This window comes from Balaenoptera ricei, chromosome 17, assembly GCF_028023285.1.
Source record: "Balaenoptera ricei isolate mBalRic1 chromosome 17, mBalRic1.hap2, whole genome shotgun sequence".
Classification (NCBI taxonomy): Eukaryota; Metazoa; Chordata; class Mammalia; order Artiodactyla; family Balaenopteridae; genus Balaenoptera; species Balaenoptera ricei.
In genome coordinates this window covers 64,474,096-64,493,006 of record NC_082655.1, presented here as the reverse complement: position 1 = coordinate 64,493,006, position 18,911 = coordinate 64,474,096, and the positions used below count along the sequence as shown (strand labels likewise).

At 39.0% G+C, this 18,911-nt stretch overlaps 1 protein-coding gene across 2 annotated transcripts; it reads right to left on the bottom strand.

Moving 5' to 3' along the window:
- Nucleotides 1-339: 339 nt before the first annotated feature.
- Nucleotides 340-18,040, bottom strand: ELOC (elongin C). Of its 2 annotated transcripts, none has more exons than XM_059901710.1 (4): nt 17,903-18,040; nt 8,475-8,528; nt 6,084-6,227; nt 340-557 (listed from the first exon to the last, which is right to left on the bottom strand). In XM_059901710.1, the coding sequence occupies exons 2-4, from the start codon at nt 8,476-8,478 to the stop codon at nt 367-369; spliced, it is 339 nt and encodes a 112-aa protein (XP_059757693.1). In that variant the 5' UTR covers nt 8,479-8,528; nt 17,903-18,040; the 3' UTR covers nt 340-366. The 2 variants fall into 2 exon arrangements, with proteins under 2 accessions (XP_059757693.1, XP_059757692.1); XM_059901709.1 differs by lacking the exon at nt 17,903-18,040 and adding an exon at nt 17,728-17,833.
- Nucleotides 18,041-18,911: the final 871 nt, after the last annotated feature.

The window sequence follows — 18,911 nt, the reverse complement described above, 5'->3', positions numbered from 1 at the left end:
AAAACATAAAAATATGTAGCCCCATTATTTACCTGTAGAACGTGTTGAATTTATGCCTAAATTTCAGCATTTACTATATCACCACTGCTCTAACTTTAAAAATCACATCCAAAGGATAAGGCAAAACCACCTAAGAATTGGCATATTTGTTTATTTCTCAATTTGTGAAAATGTCCTTAATTTGTTGATGTAGCAAACAAATTTCAACTCTGATTGCTATGCAAAAGAACAGAAGATAATCTGCTTTGCAACGAACTTTAAAGTTCAATTGCACACAGGCAACATGCTATATATGAAAAAATTACTAACTGAACTACAGGTATTAAATACTGAAAAAAGTTAACAGTTTATTATAATTTATTTTATTTAACAATCTAGGAAGTTTGCAGCCATCAGCAGTTCCAGTGCAATTTCAGGTGCAATTGGAAATTCAGGAATCTCCGTGGAGCTGTTAGTGTAGCGAACCTTGTAGGTAAAATACATGCATACTTTTGACAGCACATGTGAAGGGATCTCTCTAAAATTGACTTCATTCGTTTCGTTCTCAGCAAATTGACCTGGAAGAGAAAATGAATTTGTTCGTGATATATGGGCTGACCTGTGTTCCTCCAAAATTCATATGTTTAAGTCCTAACCCCCAATACTTGAATGTGACTGTGTTTGGAGATAGGTAATTAAGGCCCTAATCCAATATGACTGGCATCCTTATCAGAATAGGAGATTAGGCTGCAGACACACAGAGGTAAGACAACAATGTGAAGACACAGGAAGAAGACAGTCATCTACAAGGCAAGGAGAGAGACCTCAGAAGAAACCAACTCTGCCAACACCTTGATCTCAAATTTCCACCCTCCAGAATTGTGAGAAAATAAATTTCTGTTTAAATCATCCAGTCAATGGTACTTTGTTATGGCAGCCCTAGCAAAACTAATATAATGCAAAAAGGATAAACCCAACTAGCATCAAATGAAATATGTAGAAATATGTAGATTTCTGAGTAGAAACATAAAAAAAATCTTTATTAAAAAGATTCAGTCTAGGAAATTAAGTATTTATAGATCACCAGGAGCTCTGTGCTATGTTGTCACGTAAATATAAATAATAAATGAAAACACTGTACTTAATCTTTTCAAGAAAGTAAATCCATTGTTTTCCCCTTTAGTTTTTAAAAATATGGTCATGTTAATGAGATCTCATAAGCTACTTCCTCCCTTTGTTTAATAACAGTTCATAAACTGTTTTTAGTGATCTCTCAGAATTTCTTTAGCTATATGATTTCTTTACTGTTGGGATAAAATATTTTCTTGGCAGTCTAGCACTAGCACTGTGCACTGAATATAAAAGGCAGAAAAATGTACTTTCTGAGAATGTAGTATTTTAAAAGTTTTCTAGTAATTGTCTATTGGTTGGGGGTAGGATGGGATGCGGAGAAAGAAGGATTCAGCAGATAATTCATAGCAACGAGGTAAATTTTTGTTTGCCAATAACGAAAACTCTCTTTCTTAAATGTATGTACGAAATATTACCAAAAGGCACTTATTAAGCCTTTGACACTAGACAAACATTAGTGTTTTCTTTAGGTGAAATTGGTATAACAGCTGGGAATGTAAATTGGTATAGCCACTATGGAGAACAGTATGGAGGTTCCTTAAAAAACTAAAAATAGAGTTACCATATGATCTAGCAATCCCACTCCTGGGCGTATATCCAGAAAAGACGAAAACTCTATAATTCGAAAAGATACATGCACCCTTATGTTCATAGCAGCACTACTTACAATAGCCAAGACATGGAAGCAACCTAAATGTCCACTGACAGACGAATGGATAAAGAAGATGTGGTATATATATACATTGGACTACTACTCAGCCATAAGAAAAGAACAAAATGCCATTTGCAGCAACATGGATGGATCGAGACACTGTCATACTGAGTGAAGTCAGACACATAAAGACAAATATCAGATGATACCACTTATATGTGGAATCTAAAAAAAAAAGGGTACAAATGAACTTATTTACAAAACAAGTAGAGTCCCGGATGTAGAAAACAAACTTATGGTTACTGGGTGGGAAAGAGGGGGCGGAATGAATTGGGAGATTGGGACTGACATATATACACTACTATGTATAAAATAGATAACTAATGAGAACCTACTGTAGAGCACAGGGAACTCTACTCAATGCTCTGTGGTGACCTAAATGGGAAGGAAATCTAAAAAAGAGTGGATATATGTATACGTATGACTGACTCACTTTGCTGTACAGCAAGAAACTAACACAACATTGTAAAGCAACTGTGCTCCAATAAAAATTAATAATAATAAAAAAAAGAAATTCATGTAAAAGTCACCATCTTAAGATGCACAATTCAGTGTACATTCACAATGCTGAGCAACCGTCCCCTCTATCTGGTTCCGAAACATTTTCGCCACCCCAAGTAAAACCCACACCGCAGCCTCTGGAAAACACCCACCTACTTTCTTTCTCTATGTTTCTGGGGGTTTTTTGGCCACACTGCGCGGCTTGCAGGATCTCAGTTCCCTGACCAGGAATTGAACCCAGGCCACAGCGGCGAAAGCACCAAATCCTTAATCACTAGACCACCAGGGAACTCCCCTCTACTTTCTGTCTCTATGGATTTATCTATTCTGGATATTTCATACAAATGGAATTATACAACAATGTGTGTCTGGCTTCGTTCACTTAGCATAATGTTTTGAAGGTGCATCCACCTTGTAGCATGCATCAGTACTTCATTCCTTTTCATGCAAACATTAGTTTGGCGCCGAAAGTTTGAAGCTTCAAAGATAAAACTCTTGTTTTTAAATTAAAGGAGATCAGGCTTTGTAAAAATCCTTTAATCTCAATTTTTAGTTAAAATTTTGTTGGCATCGGGATTTTTCCCCTAAAGTACATCCTAGTTCCGTCCAGTAGAAAAGTCTAAAAGCACTTCAACCCAGGAGCAATGAGTACTGCTAGCACCCACAGTGGGGTATCTAAGTACCATTTTCCACTAAAAAACAAACTGAAAAAAAACTACCCCCCCCCCAAACCCCAGGGCTCTTTAACGAATGGCTGTTTTTAGGATTGAGGAATAATGTACAAAATGAACCGGAGAAATTTTGATATTACAGAAAGTAGTAGAGCTATTCAAGACTAATAAAGCTGTGTCAAAAGGACACAGGAGCCAACCTGATGTGCTCCTTCTGGCATAAAAATGGAGCCATTTGAGCATCAGTAAGAATGACTGCATCTGACTGAAAAGTATCCAATAAAAAGTATATACGCAAACAAACAAACAAAACAAACATTCTTTACTGTTGGAGGATGCTGGAGAACCAATTCATTACTCTGAAAAATTACACGTAAAGGGAAAAAAAAAATCAAGCATTTATCTTTTCTTTCCCGTACAGACTGTATTTCAGGGTAACCAAATAGTTCTTTATAGGAGAGTTCTAACTAATAAATGCAGAAGAAATTACAGAACTAGAAAATCTCTGTTTTATAATTCCAAATGAAGTAAATCTCAGCAATAATCACAGTGAACGCTAAAACTAAATATTATATGAAAGTATGACTGGGGAATTGCTCATGGACAAATCAGCTTGATAACTCTGGAACCCACTAATCAGTCTTGACATTGCTAAAAGACGTGATACAATAGGACTACAAGAGTTCCACCTATAAAGTATTCTTGCTAGAAAGATAAACTGGATTCTGCTCAAGGCTCTAGGGTTCTAATTATGAATTTACAAGATGAAACATGATTAAGTATAACCTGGATGTGGACATTACACAAATAACTTTGTTTCTAGTAAAATTGATAGCTGAAAAAAAAAAAGCAGGGGGGCGGTTGCAGGGGGACTATCATAGATTTTGCAAGTGAAATAACCTAATGTCAGGAATTTGCTTGAAATAACTCTTTTAAAAAAAGTTAGAATAATAGACAAAACAAGACTGGCAAAATGTTGACAACTATTGAAGCTAGTTGATGGGTACAGGAAGGTGTGTTGTTATTCTCTCCAAGTCTGTGTATGTTCTAAAATCTCCAGAGTAAACAATATAGAACAGGGATTGCAAAGGATCTGAAATAGCCAAAACAATTTTGAAAAAGAAAAACAAAGTTGGGGGCCTCACACTTCCCAATTTCAAAACTTACTACAAAGCTACAGAAATCAAAATAGCGTGATAATGGTATAACGACAGATACATAGATCAATGGAAAAGAATTGAGAGCCCAAAAATAAACCTACATACCTATGGTCAACTGATTATCAACAAGGATGCCAAGATCATTCAATATGGTCTCTTTGACAAATAGTAATGGGATGTCCACATGCAAAAGAATGAAGCTGATTCACACTATATGCAAAAATTAACTTAAAATCAAGAACCTAAATGTAAGCGCTTAAAACACAACTCTTGTAAGAAAACAGAAGGTAAATCTTCATGACATTGAACTTGGCAATGGATTTTTAGACAGGACTCCAAAAATCAGAAACAACAAAAGGGAAAATAAATTGGACTTCATCAAAATAAAAAACTTCTGTGGGGCTTCCCTGGTGGCGCAGTGGTTGAGAATCTGCCTGCCAACGCAGGGGACACGGTTTCGAGCCCTGGTCTGGGAAGATCCCACATGCCGCGGAGCAACTAGGCCCGTGAGCCACAACTACTGAGCCTGTGCGTCTGGAGCCTGTGCTCCTCAACAAGAGAGGCCGCAATAGTGAGAGGCCCACGCACCGCGATGAAGAGTGGTCCCCGCTCGCCACAACTAGAGAAAACCCTCGCACAGAAACAAAGACCCAACACAGCCAAAAATAAATAAATAAATAAATTAATTAATTTAAAAAAAACTTAAAAAAAAACTTCTGTGCATCAAAAGATACTATCAAGAAAAAACAGCCTACAGAATGAAGAGAATATTTGCAAATCATTTATCTCATAAGGTATAAAGAATTTATAAAGAACTCTTTATAAATTTCAGAATTTATAAAGAACTTATAAAGTGTCCAGAATTTATAAAGAACTCTTAAACTCAACAACAAAAAGACAAGTCAATTAAAAAATGGGCAACAAAATTGAATAGATATTCGTCAAAAGAAAATATACAAATGACCAGCAAGCACATGAAGATATATTCAACTTCATCAGTCATTAGGGAATTGCTAATCAAAATTACAATGAGATACCACTTCACACCCACTAAGATGGCTAGAATCAGAAAAATGGAAAATAACAAATGTCGAGAGGATGTGGAGAAACTGGAACCCTCATACACGGCTGGCAGGAACGTAAAATGGCTCAGCCACTGTGCAGACAGTTCAGCATTTCCTCCAAGAGTTAAACATAGAATTACCCTATGCTCCAGAAATTCCAATCCTCAAGAAAAATTTTCTTGAGGTAAAACGGGAACAGTAGATACGTGGGAAGCAATAACTTCTATAGGTAAACTTTACATGTAACCAGGAGCACAAATCACCAGAGTCCTTCTGTGGTGAACTGACCATGGTAGCATAAGGAAATGATCCTTCCTATTACAAAATAATCAATTAGTTTTTTTTTTTCTTTTAATTTTATTTATTTATTTATTTATTTATTTTTGGCTGTGTTGGGTCTTCGTTTCTGTGAGAGGGTTTTCTCTAGTTGTGGCGAGCAGGGGCCACTCTTCATCGCGGTGCGCGGGCCTCTCACTATCGCGGCCTCTCTTGTTGCGGAGCACAGGCTCCAGACGCTCAGGCTCAGTAGTTGTGGCTCACAGGCTTAACTGCTCCGCGGCATGTGGGATCCTCCCAGACCAGGGCTCGAATCCGTGTCCCCTGCATTGGCAGGCAGATTCTCAACCACTGCGCCACCAGGGAAGCCCCTCAATTAGGTTTTATTGAAACTATGGTAAATAACTGAAAACAGGAAATAGCAGAAGACATTTTTTTCCCAATGCAATATAACCATGCAGTAATTAATGTTAGAACAGTTACTGTCTTTCTTTTAATGTTATGAGTCATTTAATTCAACTTAAAAACACATTCATCAAACATTAAAAAAGTGAGGATATATTAAGAGGAAATAAAGAAATGTACCTACCTGGGCCACTCAACATGGCTTTTATTGTTCCTGATGTTAGCGCATGTTCTCTTTTTACAATAAATTCATGACCATCCGAAGATATCAATTTGACATACATGGCGTCAGGGCCCTCACAGCCACCATAGGTTTTCTCTTCTCCATCTAAAGTAAAGTAAGTAGTAAAATAATTTTTGAATCACAAAATTTATTAAAAGTAAACAGGTTTACCAAGGTTAATATCTGAATAACTCAGAGCAGAAACATTTCTGGAGAGTAATAGCCACCAAGATTTTAAAGTTTTTAACTCCTAGTTTTATTATTCTCTAAATATTTTCCAATATCAGAATAAACTTTACATTCAAGAATGTTTACTTCATTTATTTTTATTTTTAATTTTTGGCCACATGGCTTCTCGGATCTTAGTTCCCTGACCAGGGATTGAAACTGGGCCACAGCAGAGAAAGCGCCAAGTCCTAACCACTGAACCACCAGGGAACTCCCAAGGATGTTTACTTTAGATGAAAATTTACCAGTATTTTTCATGGAAGTATTAACAATTTGTGAACACAGCAGCACATTCAAATTTGAAGACTAAAAGAAAATATTCAAATAGTAAAACTTTAATTCTATGACCTGAAATACTCATTTTTAAAATAAGGTGCATAGTATGCTTATGAATAAATGTTTATATGCCATGTGAGCACAACTTCTGACAAGCCCTGTATTCTAAAATGTAGGGCCTTCTTTACTCAGCATTTTACTCTTGATCCATAAAAAAATGATCAAAACATTTTACTGCCCAGTTTAAATTATTGCATGAATATTGAAATAATGACTACAGACAAATAATCAAGCTTTAAAAATTCAAAGTGGAGGTGAGGTAGCTACCAGCTACCCTCAATGTCACCATGCTGGCTTCAGCCACAGGAGTTGGCTCAACGTAACTTTTTGAGGGAGTATATATTTTTATACAACCCTTTAAGATCTTTTCTCACACGTATAACTTTACAACTTTATACTGACAGAATTTTAATTTTTATGGTACCAATATCTGAAAGAAAATATCTCTTAAGGCTTATTCTAAAAACTTAGGAAGACTTAGCGAGGAGAAGTACAGAGGATAAAGCTGAAGTACTGTTCAGTTACAAACATCCATTTACTCATTCACTTGTTAATAATTTAGAAATCCCTAAAACTGAGATTAAAAAATATCAAAATCACTTATGTACTACCGCTGCCAAAAATGTTTAATCTGAATCTACTCAGGAGGAAATACTCAGACAAATCTAAATTTAAATGAGTCATGAAACACCTCACTCCTCACCCAATCCCAAAAGTAGGGAACTGCTTAAAGAAGACAAAAGAGATAAATTAATGCAATAAGTAATCCTTGATTGGACCCTGGATTTAAAAGTAATAAACCCACTGTAAAGAACACTAATCAAAAATTGAATGAAAAAACTGAAATTCTGAATATGGAATGAATTAGGAGATGCATGCTTAAGCATTTAGGTGTGGAGTATTACATGTACAACTAAATAAACAGAACAGAAAAAAAAGCTTATGTGTGTTTTTGTGTGTATATGTGGGTATATAAACACATACATACGTATACACGCAGGAAAAGCAAGTATGACAAAACGTTAATTAGTGAAGGCTATAGTGTATTATTCTTGCAATTTTTCATAATAAAAAGCTGGAGGACTCATAAAAATGCATGTAACTTCTAATTATAGACTTTTCAAGTGTACAAATTTTTAGCAGTTTTTGCCAACCTCTGAGAACAAAAAAATAATTATCAATTATTTAAATTTATACTTCTAGTATTTTTTTTTTCTTTTTTGGCAAGAGAAACCACTTCCTATGTCTGTTGGGAGAGTTTCTAATTTCCTAAGGTACAATAACTAGCAATCACAAATTAAATTTGGCATAATAATAATGTTACTGATCTGCCTTTCAGAAATATATAATAGGGCTTCCCTGGTGGCGCAGTGGTTGAGAATCTGCCTGCTAATGCAGGGCACACAGGTTCGAGCCCTGGTCTGGGAAGATCCCACATGCCGCGGAGCAACTGGGCCCGTGAGCCACAACTACTGAGCCTGCGCATCTGGAGCTTGTGCTCCGCAACAAGAGAGGCCACGATAGTGAGAGGCCCGCGCACCGCGATGAAGAGTGGCCCCCGCTTGCCGCGACTAGAGAAAGCCCTCGCACAGAAACGAAGACTCAACACAGCCAAAAATAAAAAAATAAAAAAAAAAAAAGAAATATATTATAAACATAAGCTGCTGATTTAAACAACTAATTTCAGTCTACTCTACTTTCTTACTTGCATTCACTGACTTCAAAGGCCTATCTTTGAGAAGAAAGCTTCAACTAATTGAACTACAAAATGACTTTTATATAACTTACCCATTATGTTCTTATGAAATTCTACTTTGCGTCCACAGGAACTTTAGTAGTTTCCTGAAATATAACAATGCTATATTGAGATTAATGCCAGAATAACATGTTTTCCCGTTATTTTTTTAATACGTCCTTGGTGTTACAAGTGCAAGGACTCTCTCTCTCTGCTATGTAAGTTTCCCAGCCACCACAATACGGAACAGTATCAAGTTTCTGAACATCTGAGAGAAGATGATCACCTCCAGGGCAGTAAAGTCTAAATACAGAGTTTTCCCCCGCCCTTTTAAGGTAACTATTCTGACAACAGTTTAAAAATACATATGTTGTTCCTTAGGAGCTGAACTGAACTTGAAGGAGACACCCTTGGCCTTAATCATCTTTGTATACTATATCTACTAGATACTGGTAAACGTTAAAGCAAGTATCTGCTAAATGAATGACAACATGATAAATCCAAGGACGTGAAGTAGCTTTCATGTGAATAAAAAAGGTAAGGCTTGCCCTCTTCTTATGTAAGTGTGCACATCTATAATACATTTTACTGTTCCATCCCTTCTGCACAGAGGCTACCAAAGTTCTGAGATTTAACAATGAAGTGTTAAAAAAAAATTTAATTTTTGAGAAATCTTAAATTTCACCAAAGAAATGACTACCAAAGGAAAAGAGCTCATGTTTTCAGTAATTTGTATTTTAACAGCATTTCTTCAAAGGAGGATTTTATTTATCCGAATATTATTTTTTATGTCATTATCAGGAAAACACTGTATCCTAATTATCCTGTTCTCTAAGAAATCCCTGACCAATAAACCTATGTAATCCCTCACCTTAAAAAACATCATTGATGTACAGAGAGGCTGAATGATTTGCTCCAGGTGTTGACAGAGTCGGGGTAAAAATTAAATGTTAGTCTAGAACACTCCCCAAGCATGGAGGGAGGTATTTAAAGTACCATGTCTAATGTGAGAGAAGGGCAGCAGGGGCAATGTAACGTTTTTACCAACCATTTGAGGGCCTAATGAGTGTAAACACTGCATTAAATGCCTTGCATACACTGTCTTATTTTAAAACAACACTTCTACAGGGGAATCATCATTCCCATTTTAGAGATGAGAAAGCACGACGAGGCTGCTACCTGCTCAAGGCTTCTACAGCTTAAGCGGCAACGTGAGAATTTAAACCTGGGTAGGTTTGCTTTAGAGCCCACGCTCCCTTCCATTATTCCATACCACCATGGTAATAAATTCTGGCTCCTGTTAAAACTTCTTTTCCACTACTGCTGAGAGGTGCTGATATAAATCCTTAGTTATCTAAAATTTAAAAACAGTACTATGTCACTTTTTGGTCATAGTAGTAGGCAATTAAAAAATTTATCAGTCATTATTATTTTCTTCTGTTCATACTGCTTTGTACTCCTTCTAAAACGCAAAAAAAGGAAAAAATGCTAGAAAAGCTAGAAGAAGAAGAATTTCAAGTGCCAACTTTTCTCTGGAAAATCTCCAGAGTAAAACATCCAGGATGTTTACTTAACTAGCAGTAGCTAAGCAACCATGAAAAGTCACACCTTAGAAGCCCTTTGGGTAGCAACAGTTTTTCTACAGACTTCTTAATATAGTAAATCGAATCCATCATTTATACAAGGGTTAAGGTTGGGTGGGGGAGGGAGCTCCCCATCACTAACAAAGAAAAGAGTAAATCAACATTAACAATTAAGAGTAAACACTGATTCCTACGTGGAAGTTAAAAATATTTGAAATATGATTAAATTTGGACTTAACCCACAAATAACCTATAAAAATCTAAGTTTAGGGTTACAAAATCTCAGTGTGAACATCTGAACGTCTACTCCATAACTGAATTAGGTATATATGAACAAGGGAGGTAAAAGGAAGTGGTTGAACAGTGGGTTGAGAACAGTTCCAGGCAGAAGACATGAACAAAGACTTGATGTCATTGTGCTTTTAGAGTGTTATATATAAACATTACTTTTTTACAGTTTTCTATTTTTTAGATTTTTATTACCTAACAAATACTTAGAAATTCTAGGTTAGCCTAGGGCCTACACTGAAATCAGTTTTTATCCTAGTATCTTTGAACACCAAAAAGATCTTTAAACGGCCCATCCCTTTTCTGATTTGAAATGTTACCTTTATCATATACTATATTACTACATGGATTTCTAGACTGTATTCTGTTCCATCAATCTGTTTATACCTGACCAATATCCCCACTGTTTTAATTACAATAGTGTGATAAACATGTTTTTGCTAAAGAGTTGGGCAAGTCCACATTTTGTTATTACACATTTCTTGTTAGGTCTACTTTTAGGTACTTTACAGTTCCCATTATGAATGGGATCTGTTTTTTCGATTATACTTTCTGAAAGGTTATTGCTGGTGTTTTAAAGAAAACCTTTTAAATTCGGTAAGTTGAGCTTGTATTCCATGATCTTCACAAACTCTCTTATTAGTTCTAATAGTTTTTCAGCTGACTTGCTTGGATTAGCTAAGTAGATGAGAGCAACAGCTGCAAATCTATTCTCTGTATCTTTTTGCTTTTTTACGTTGGCTATTTACCTGGAAAAAATAAGGTTAGATGTCTAACTGACATCACCCACAAAAACACACTACAGATTAAAGAACCAAATGTAAAAAAACCCCACTGAACTCTAGAAAAATATCAAAAGAAAAAATACAAATAGCTCATAGACCTGTATAAAAATGTTTGATCCCAATGGTAATAAGAAAATGAAAACATTAAAAGTTGCTAAGAACCAAGTTTTGGAGGGAAGGGGAAATGGGTGATACTAAACAAAAATAGTATATTTATACTTTTGAAATATTATGGGACAGTGAAAAGGAATAAGTTAAACCTATGTATATAATAACATGGAAACACCAAGATAAACTGTTAATTTTTTAAAAAGCAAATTAGAATGATAGGTACAGTTTGATGCCATTTAAGTAAAATAAGGGGTTTCTCACCTATTAACCTCACGTTTTCTGCTGGAAAAAATATATATAAAAATAACCCTAAATAGCCAAAACAAGTTTGAGAAAGAAGAACAGAGCTGGAGGTACCATGCTCCCTGATTTCAAATCACTACTACAAGCTACAGTAACCAAGACAGTATGTAGAAAACAGTCACATAGATCAATGGAACAGAACAGAGAGCCCAGAAATGAGCCCACACTTATATGATCAATTAACCTATGACAAAACAGCCAAGAATATTCAGTGGGAAAAAGACAGCCTCTTCAATAAATGGTGTTGGGAAAACTGGACAGCTACTGCAAAAGAATCAAACTGAACTACTGTCTCATACCATATACAAAAATAAACTCAAATACTTGAATGTAAGACCTGAAATCGTAAAACTCCTAGGAAAAAACATAGTGCGTTCTCTGATATTGGTCTTAGCAGTATTTTGGGGATATGCCTCCTCAGGCAAGGGAAACAAAAGCAAAGATGAACAAATGGGACTACATCAAACTAAGTAAAAAACTTTTGCACAGCAAACGAAACCATCAACATAATTAAAAGGCCACGTACTGAATGGGAGAAGATGTTTGCAAACAATCTGTCTGATAAGGGGTTAATACCCAAAATATATAAAGAACTCATGCAACTCAACATCAAAAAAACCCCAATTAAAAAATGAGCAGAGGACCTAAATAGACATTTTCCCAAAGAAGACACACAACACACAGATAGCCAACAAATACATGAAAAGATACTCAACATCATTAATCATCAGGGAAATGCAAATTGAAACCACAACAAGATACCACCTCAGACCTGTCAGAATGGCTATCTCATTTTTGGCAAGGATGTGGAGAAAAGGGAACCCTCACGCAGTGCTGGTGGGACTGTAAATTGGTGCAGCCACTATGAAAAACAGCATGGAAGCACTACCATAGGTCCAGCATTCCACTTCTGTGTATTTTTTCTAAAGACAACAAGAACATTAATTCAAAAAGATACACACACCCCTACATTCCTTGTAGCATTATTTACAATAGTCAAGATATGGAAGCAACCTAAGTGCCCATCGATAGATGAATGGATAAAGATATGATACACACACACATACACATTACAAGATTACTCATATAATGGAATATTACTCAGCCATAAAAAAAGAATGAAATCTTGCCATTTGTGACAACATGGGTATTATACTAAGTGAAATAAATCAGACAGTGAAAGACAAAAACTGCATGATTTCACTTATATGTGGAATCTAAAAACCAAAATGAATGAACAAACACAACAAAACAGAACCAGACTCACAGATACAGGAGAACAAACCAGTGACTGCCACGGGGGAGGGGGTGGGGGAATGAGTGAAGTAGGCAAGGGAGATTAAGAGGTACAAACTGCCAGTTACCAGTCATGAGTCATGGGGATGAAATCTACAGCATGGGGAATATAGTCAATAATACTGTAATATCTTTGTATAGTGACAGATGACACTAGACTTATTGTGGTGATCATTTTGTAACGTATAGAAATATAGAATCACTATGCTGTGCACCTGGAACTAACGTAGTGCTGTAGGTCAATTATACTTCAATTTTTAAAAAAAAATCATAAAAATATGTGTTTGAAAGAACAAATAACTAAAAACCTATGATTTAAAACTGATTTTTAAAAAGAAACAAGTATGTGGAACTAAGCCACTCATGAAGGAAACAATGGTCAGTCAGCCTGATGATTTGTTCTTAACAATATGTAAGAATATGATTAATTTGGAAAACGAAGTAAATTACATTAAGCAAAAATTATCTAATGTTTAGGCCTATTTGAAGAGGCAAGAAGAGAGGCTTTGGCCATTAATACAAATTGACAGAAGTTACACAATTCCAGTTTGTAACAAGACATCAGAATATCTTGCCTAGACGTGCTTATAGTGTCGCTGAATTTATGTATCTCAGGATGAGATAAAATTCTCATTCTGGCTTATTCAACTTATAACAATGCTCCTATAGTACTTAACTCTTGTGTAGGCAGTTTTAATGCTTTTGGCAAAGTAACTCAGTGTCGTTAGTAGTCCATGTTTGAATTTCTACTCTGCGCATTTCTATCTTGAGACCCAGATAGGTTAAATGATAAAACTTCTGTTTCTTCATCTCCCAAATGAGAAAACTGGACTCGACTGTGTCTAAAGTCCCTTCCAGCTCTACCATTTCATGACTGAACCCATGTGAAATTCACCCTCCCTCTACAACAAACTGCCCACAACTCCCAATTTCCCATTTTTATTAAGCAAGAGTCACTCCCACACAGCACACGACTCAAGAGTTCTAGAGTGCTGTGTGTTCCCACTGAGGCTGTCTTGTCTGCCTTACCCCGTAACCTACCTCATCTCCCACTTAGACAATGATCTCCAAACTCCTTTGTTTTGGTCTAAAAACTACGAACAAGTACTTCACTATACAGTGTGTACCTAATTATAGATTCTACACACTGTAAAATAATTAAAAAGAACCTTTAAATGATGGGCTGAAAATAAACAAATATAAACCCAACCCTGACCTTGCTTCCTCCCACTGTGAAGAGTCCCTGAAGATCGGCACCACGCGTGCCTCACGGTCCTTCCACCCGCAACTCCCTGCCCTCTCCTCGGATGTAGCTACCCACCCAAATCCCAACGCTGGCCAAAGCCGATTCTCCACCGAGCTCAGGCCTAACCAAAGACTGAATCGGCTGAAGAAAAGTCACAACCATTTTGACTGGTCTCAATTTTAAATTATTGGCCACACACTTCTAACAGATACTTGGTGTCGTACTGATCCTCCTACCTAGTAAACTGGCTTTCCTACTTTGAGAAAATTTACAGCATCTCCTAAACCTCCAACATACCTCTCCTCCCTACCCTGACAACTTCACTTATTTCACCAACAAAACAGAAACAAATCACTTCAACTGCCTTATCTTTCCACCTTCATCCTACCTGCGTCTATATACCATATACTTCCTGTTTCAAAAGTTGAGTAAAAATCATCCTTCCTATGCAAGGCCAACCTTTCCACCTAAGCACAGTGATCCAAGGGCTTTGTCCTGCCACAATTCAACGTATCAAAATGCTGTAACTCATCACTACCACACGCTTCTCTGTAACCCACACTGATCAGACTTTTTAGACCTCCAGTCCATTCAAAGTGCTCTTGTCAAATTTCAACTACTTGGTCACTGGGTCAATTTTTTTTATTATTTTATTTATTCATTTAAAAAATATTTATTTATTTATTTGGCTGCGCGGGGGTCTTAGTTGCGGCATGCGGGATCTAGTTCTGGACCAGGGATCGAACCCGGGCCCCCTGCATTGGAAGCGCGGAGTCTTAACCACTGGACCACCAGGGAAGTCCTCTCTGGGTCAATTTTTAATCATCATCTTACTCTTACGGTTTTACAGTTGACTCCGCCCTCTTTTCTGAAACATTTTCTTCCCTTAGTATTACGGATGCCACACCCTCCTGGCCTTTCTGCTTCTGTCACTGCTTGCTCCTCCTCTGACCCGAGTGCTCCCAGCCATCTGCCCTCTTCTCCACTAACACTCTTTACTTGATGTCCTCTGGTCCATAGTTTTAAATATCACATGTAAAATATGACTCCAAGATTATCCCCCTAACCTGACTTCTCCCCTGAGCAACAGCAGTGGACATCCTACTCGCCTACTGCACATATTCTGAGCTGCATAAAGTCATCAACCTAGTACAGTCTATACAGAACTCCTGCTTTATCCCTCAGAAACCAGTGCCCCTGCCCCAGTCTTCCTCATTCCAGTAAATGGTGCTACTGTTCACCCAGATGCTCGGGCAAAACAGGTGACTCCTCCAAATTTTTTTTTGTCCTGGGGCGAAGGTAAGAACCATTTGGCTCCACCTTCAAATTACATTCCAAATCAGACCACTTCTCACGAACTTCCAACTCTACATCTCTAGTTCAAGCTACCACATGGCAACTGAACTACTACCAGCCTCCTTAGGAGCTGGTTTTTCCACTTTCCTCCAACTCCGTCAGTTTGCCACTCAGCAATTAGTCATCAAAAGCATAAGCCAGATATCACTCCCCTGCACAAAATCCTCTAATGGCTTCTCATCACGGACAGAACAAGGACTGTAAAGTTCCATCTTATTTACTCCTTGCTAACCACTCTGATCTCATCTCCCATCACTCTTCCTTCATTAACATCCAGCCACATTGGCCTTCTAAGTATTTTAATAGGTCAAGTTCATTCCTCCCTTAAGGTCTATGCATTTACAGTTACTGCTCTCTGAAAAACTCTTCTTTCAGATCTTTATTATTTTAGTCTCCAGGCAAAGCATTAACTCCTCAGAGAGGTAGGTCTTCCTTGATCACTTCCCTTTCAAAATCAGACACCACACCCTAGTCACTCTAACTTAATCTAACTCTAATCTAGCTATAGTCTCTTCACATTTATCACCACCTGAAACTGTATTTGCTTACTTAATGTATAGCCTCCTTCTTCAAGCTCGGTGAGGGCAGGCCTCATTAAGTGCCTAGCATATAGAAGATGCTGAATAAAGAGTTGAGTGAATGGCACTACTGTTTTCTTAATCACCAAGGCTTGAAATTTTGAGCATCACTGGGTGAGCTTTTTCTGATCTTATTTTCTAATGGAACAGTAAACATCTAGGACAGGTTAGCCGAAATGCATTAACACATACCAGTGTAAATACAAAGATTTTCCAGATTATTTTCTAGTACTGAAAAAAATCTTCCCAAAAAAACCAAACAAGCAATTTATAAGCTATAAATATTAATTTGGAGGGCTTCCCTGGTGGCACAGTGGTTAAGAATCTGCCTGCCAATGCAAGGGACATGGGTTCGAGCCCTGGCCAGGGAAGATCCCACATGCCACAGAGCAACTAAGCCTGTGCGCCACAACTACTGAGCCTGCGCTCTAGAGGCCGCAAGCCACAACTACTGAGCCCACGTGCCACAACTACTGAAGCCTGCACGCCTCGAGCCCGTGCTCCGCAACAAGAGAAGCCACTGCAATGAGAAGCCCGTGCACTGCAACAAAGAGTAGCCCCCGCTCGCCGCAACTAGAGAAAGCCTGCACACAGCACCAAAAACCCAACACAGCCAAAAACAAACAAATAAATAAATTTATAAAATAAAAAAATATATATTACTTTGGAACTTGATATATTGAACTGACTGTAACTTCTGACTACAAACTACTGACTACATTACAGAATTACCATAATGTAATGAAACTAGTATCTTCCATTTGAAATAAATTTATATACATATATATTTTTTGGAATGGTAGATAATTATTAGGTAAATCTCACACTTAAGAAGAAAAAAGACAGTCATTTAAAAATTAAGTATGAAGCCAAAATCATCACTGGCAATAAGCACTTAATACCCACGATGACAGGGACCATAGTTGTCTCCTTGCCACTGTATCTCCAAAATGAATGAATCCACGGGTGAACCGTGATATTTCAACATCATGAATTATACCACAATTATAATGTAAACGAGATCCGAGACGTATCATTTTAGTCCACTAAACAAAAAAGGAAACTAGTTGGGGATCAGAAAGCAAATCTGGCAGTTTGAAAATGAGGTTTTAAAACTCTAAAGGATTGCGGTTGTTTTCCACACTGAAGGCGATGCAGAGTAGGAATGCTCGCACTAATAACTCAAACTCCATAGCTGTATTAAAGAGGTTCCGTAAGAGACACTTAATGGCCACTGTACTTGACACTAGATACCTCCTTTCAGATGAGACTGGGAGGCAGATGCACGGCAGCCCCAAAACACGAAGTCGGGCAGAGATCACCCAACAACTTGGTAAACTTCTCGGGGTCCCGCAACTGGGAAGAACGAAGGCCCTCTTCTATAACTAGGGACTGACCCCAAGAAAAGAACGAATCTGAGTGCAGCCGGCGAAAGCAAAAAGGGAAAGCGACAGGGCTGCCATGCTCCTAACTCCACCCTGCCCGCGTTCAACCCCGAGGAGGCCCAGTCTCGCCGGCCGCCGCCCCTCCTTCCACCCTTTTCCAAGCCCACCGAGCGGCGCCAGGAAAGGTCCCGCCGCCCTCCTCTCCCCTCCCCCAAACCAGGAGCCGAAGAAGCCAGGGAAGGTTAAGAGCTTCCGTTCCTTCCCCGCCCAAATGGGAAGGGGTGGGAAGTGGGATGGCGAGCGCGCCCACTAGGAGCCTCCCCCGTCCCCCCACGCTGGCCCGGAGCTCCGTTCCCACTCCAGCCCGAGACTCACTCGTCAGCCCCGCAGCAACCGCAGCCACCGCACCGGGTCCACGCGCACCGCCACAGCCCCTACACCAGGGCCGCCCCCCCCCACCCCCAGCTGCCTGCCGCCGTGGGTTCCGGGGCAGTTGGAGGAATCACTTCCGCTGGGTCACGGACGCTTTCTACGAGCGGGAGATTAGTACCTGGTGAGGCGGGGACTCGCTGAGTCCGTCGCCCGCCGGCGTCTACAGGAAGTGCGCAGCGCCCCCTCCCTTCTCCCACAGGCCAAGCCTAAGAGGACGGTCGTCCCTGGAAAGTCTCAACCAATCCTATTCTGGGTCTTTTGACTCCCAGCATGCAGCGCCGATCCTGATCTGATTTCCGCGGGGACAGCATCCTCAAAGAGGTGCTGGGGGGCGGGGGTGTGGGGGTGGGTCCGAGGCAGCATTGCATCCTGGGATTTGTAGTTTCTCTGGCGGGTACTGTCGTATTTGGTTGAGGCAGCACTGCAACCTGGGACTTGTAGTTTCTCACGCTGAATGTTAAGAACCTTGTAATTTTGGAGGTTGTTCCTGCCGCTCGTTTAGGGGTACGCGTAGAGGTCGGAGACTATCTGCAGAGGAAAGATTGGATAGTGGGAGTGCGGTTGCTATGCTAACAAGATCGTGCTCTTTATGAAGCAGCTTGTCTTTTGTGAAAAGTTGCAGAGCTTGTTGAAGAGCATCCCAACAGCTCGCGAAATCTCTGGCCTCATTTCCTCTCTTCCCGGTACCTTTCGGTGTTTACTGAAAACTAACCACGCCCCCCACCCCCACTCTGAGGCCTTTCCCCCACCTCCTGCTCCCTCCCAGCCACAGGGTTGCTCAGCTTTTGGATTCTGAAATCACTCACCGCAAGTCCTGCCACCAGTACTCAGTTCTGACACCATCTTTGTCACTCCACGCCCCCTTTGCCCCTCCTTCCTCTCCTCTCTCTCCCGCTCTCTCCCCGGCGCGCTTCCCCCCACCCCCCAATCCCCCTATCATTTTTACAAATCTTACCTCCACTTAAGATGGGGTTATGTCCTGATAAGCCCAGTGGAATTTGAAAATGTCGTAAGTCGAAAATGCATTTAATAGACCTAACCTATTCAACATAATTTAGCCTAGCTTATCTTAGAATGTGCTCAGAATGCTTACATTAGCCTGCAGTTGGGCAGAAATCGTCCAATGG

Excerpts from the sequence above, each read along its gene's own strand:
- ELOC (XM_059901710.1), bottom strand. Across the intron at positions 558-6,083 it reads AGCCATGTTGAGTGGCCCAG|GTCAATTTGCTGAGAACGAA; the intron begins GTAGGTACATTT and ends TTTCTCTTCCAG.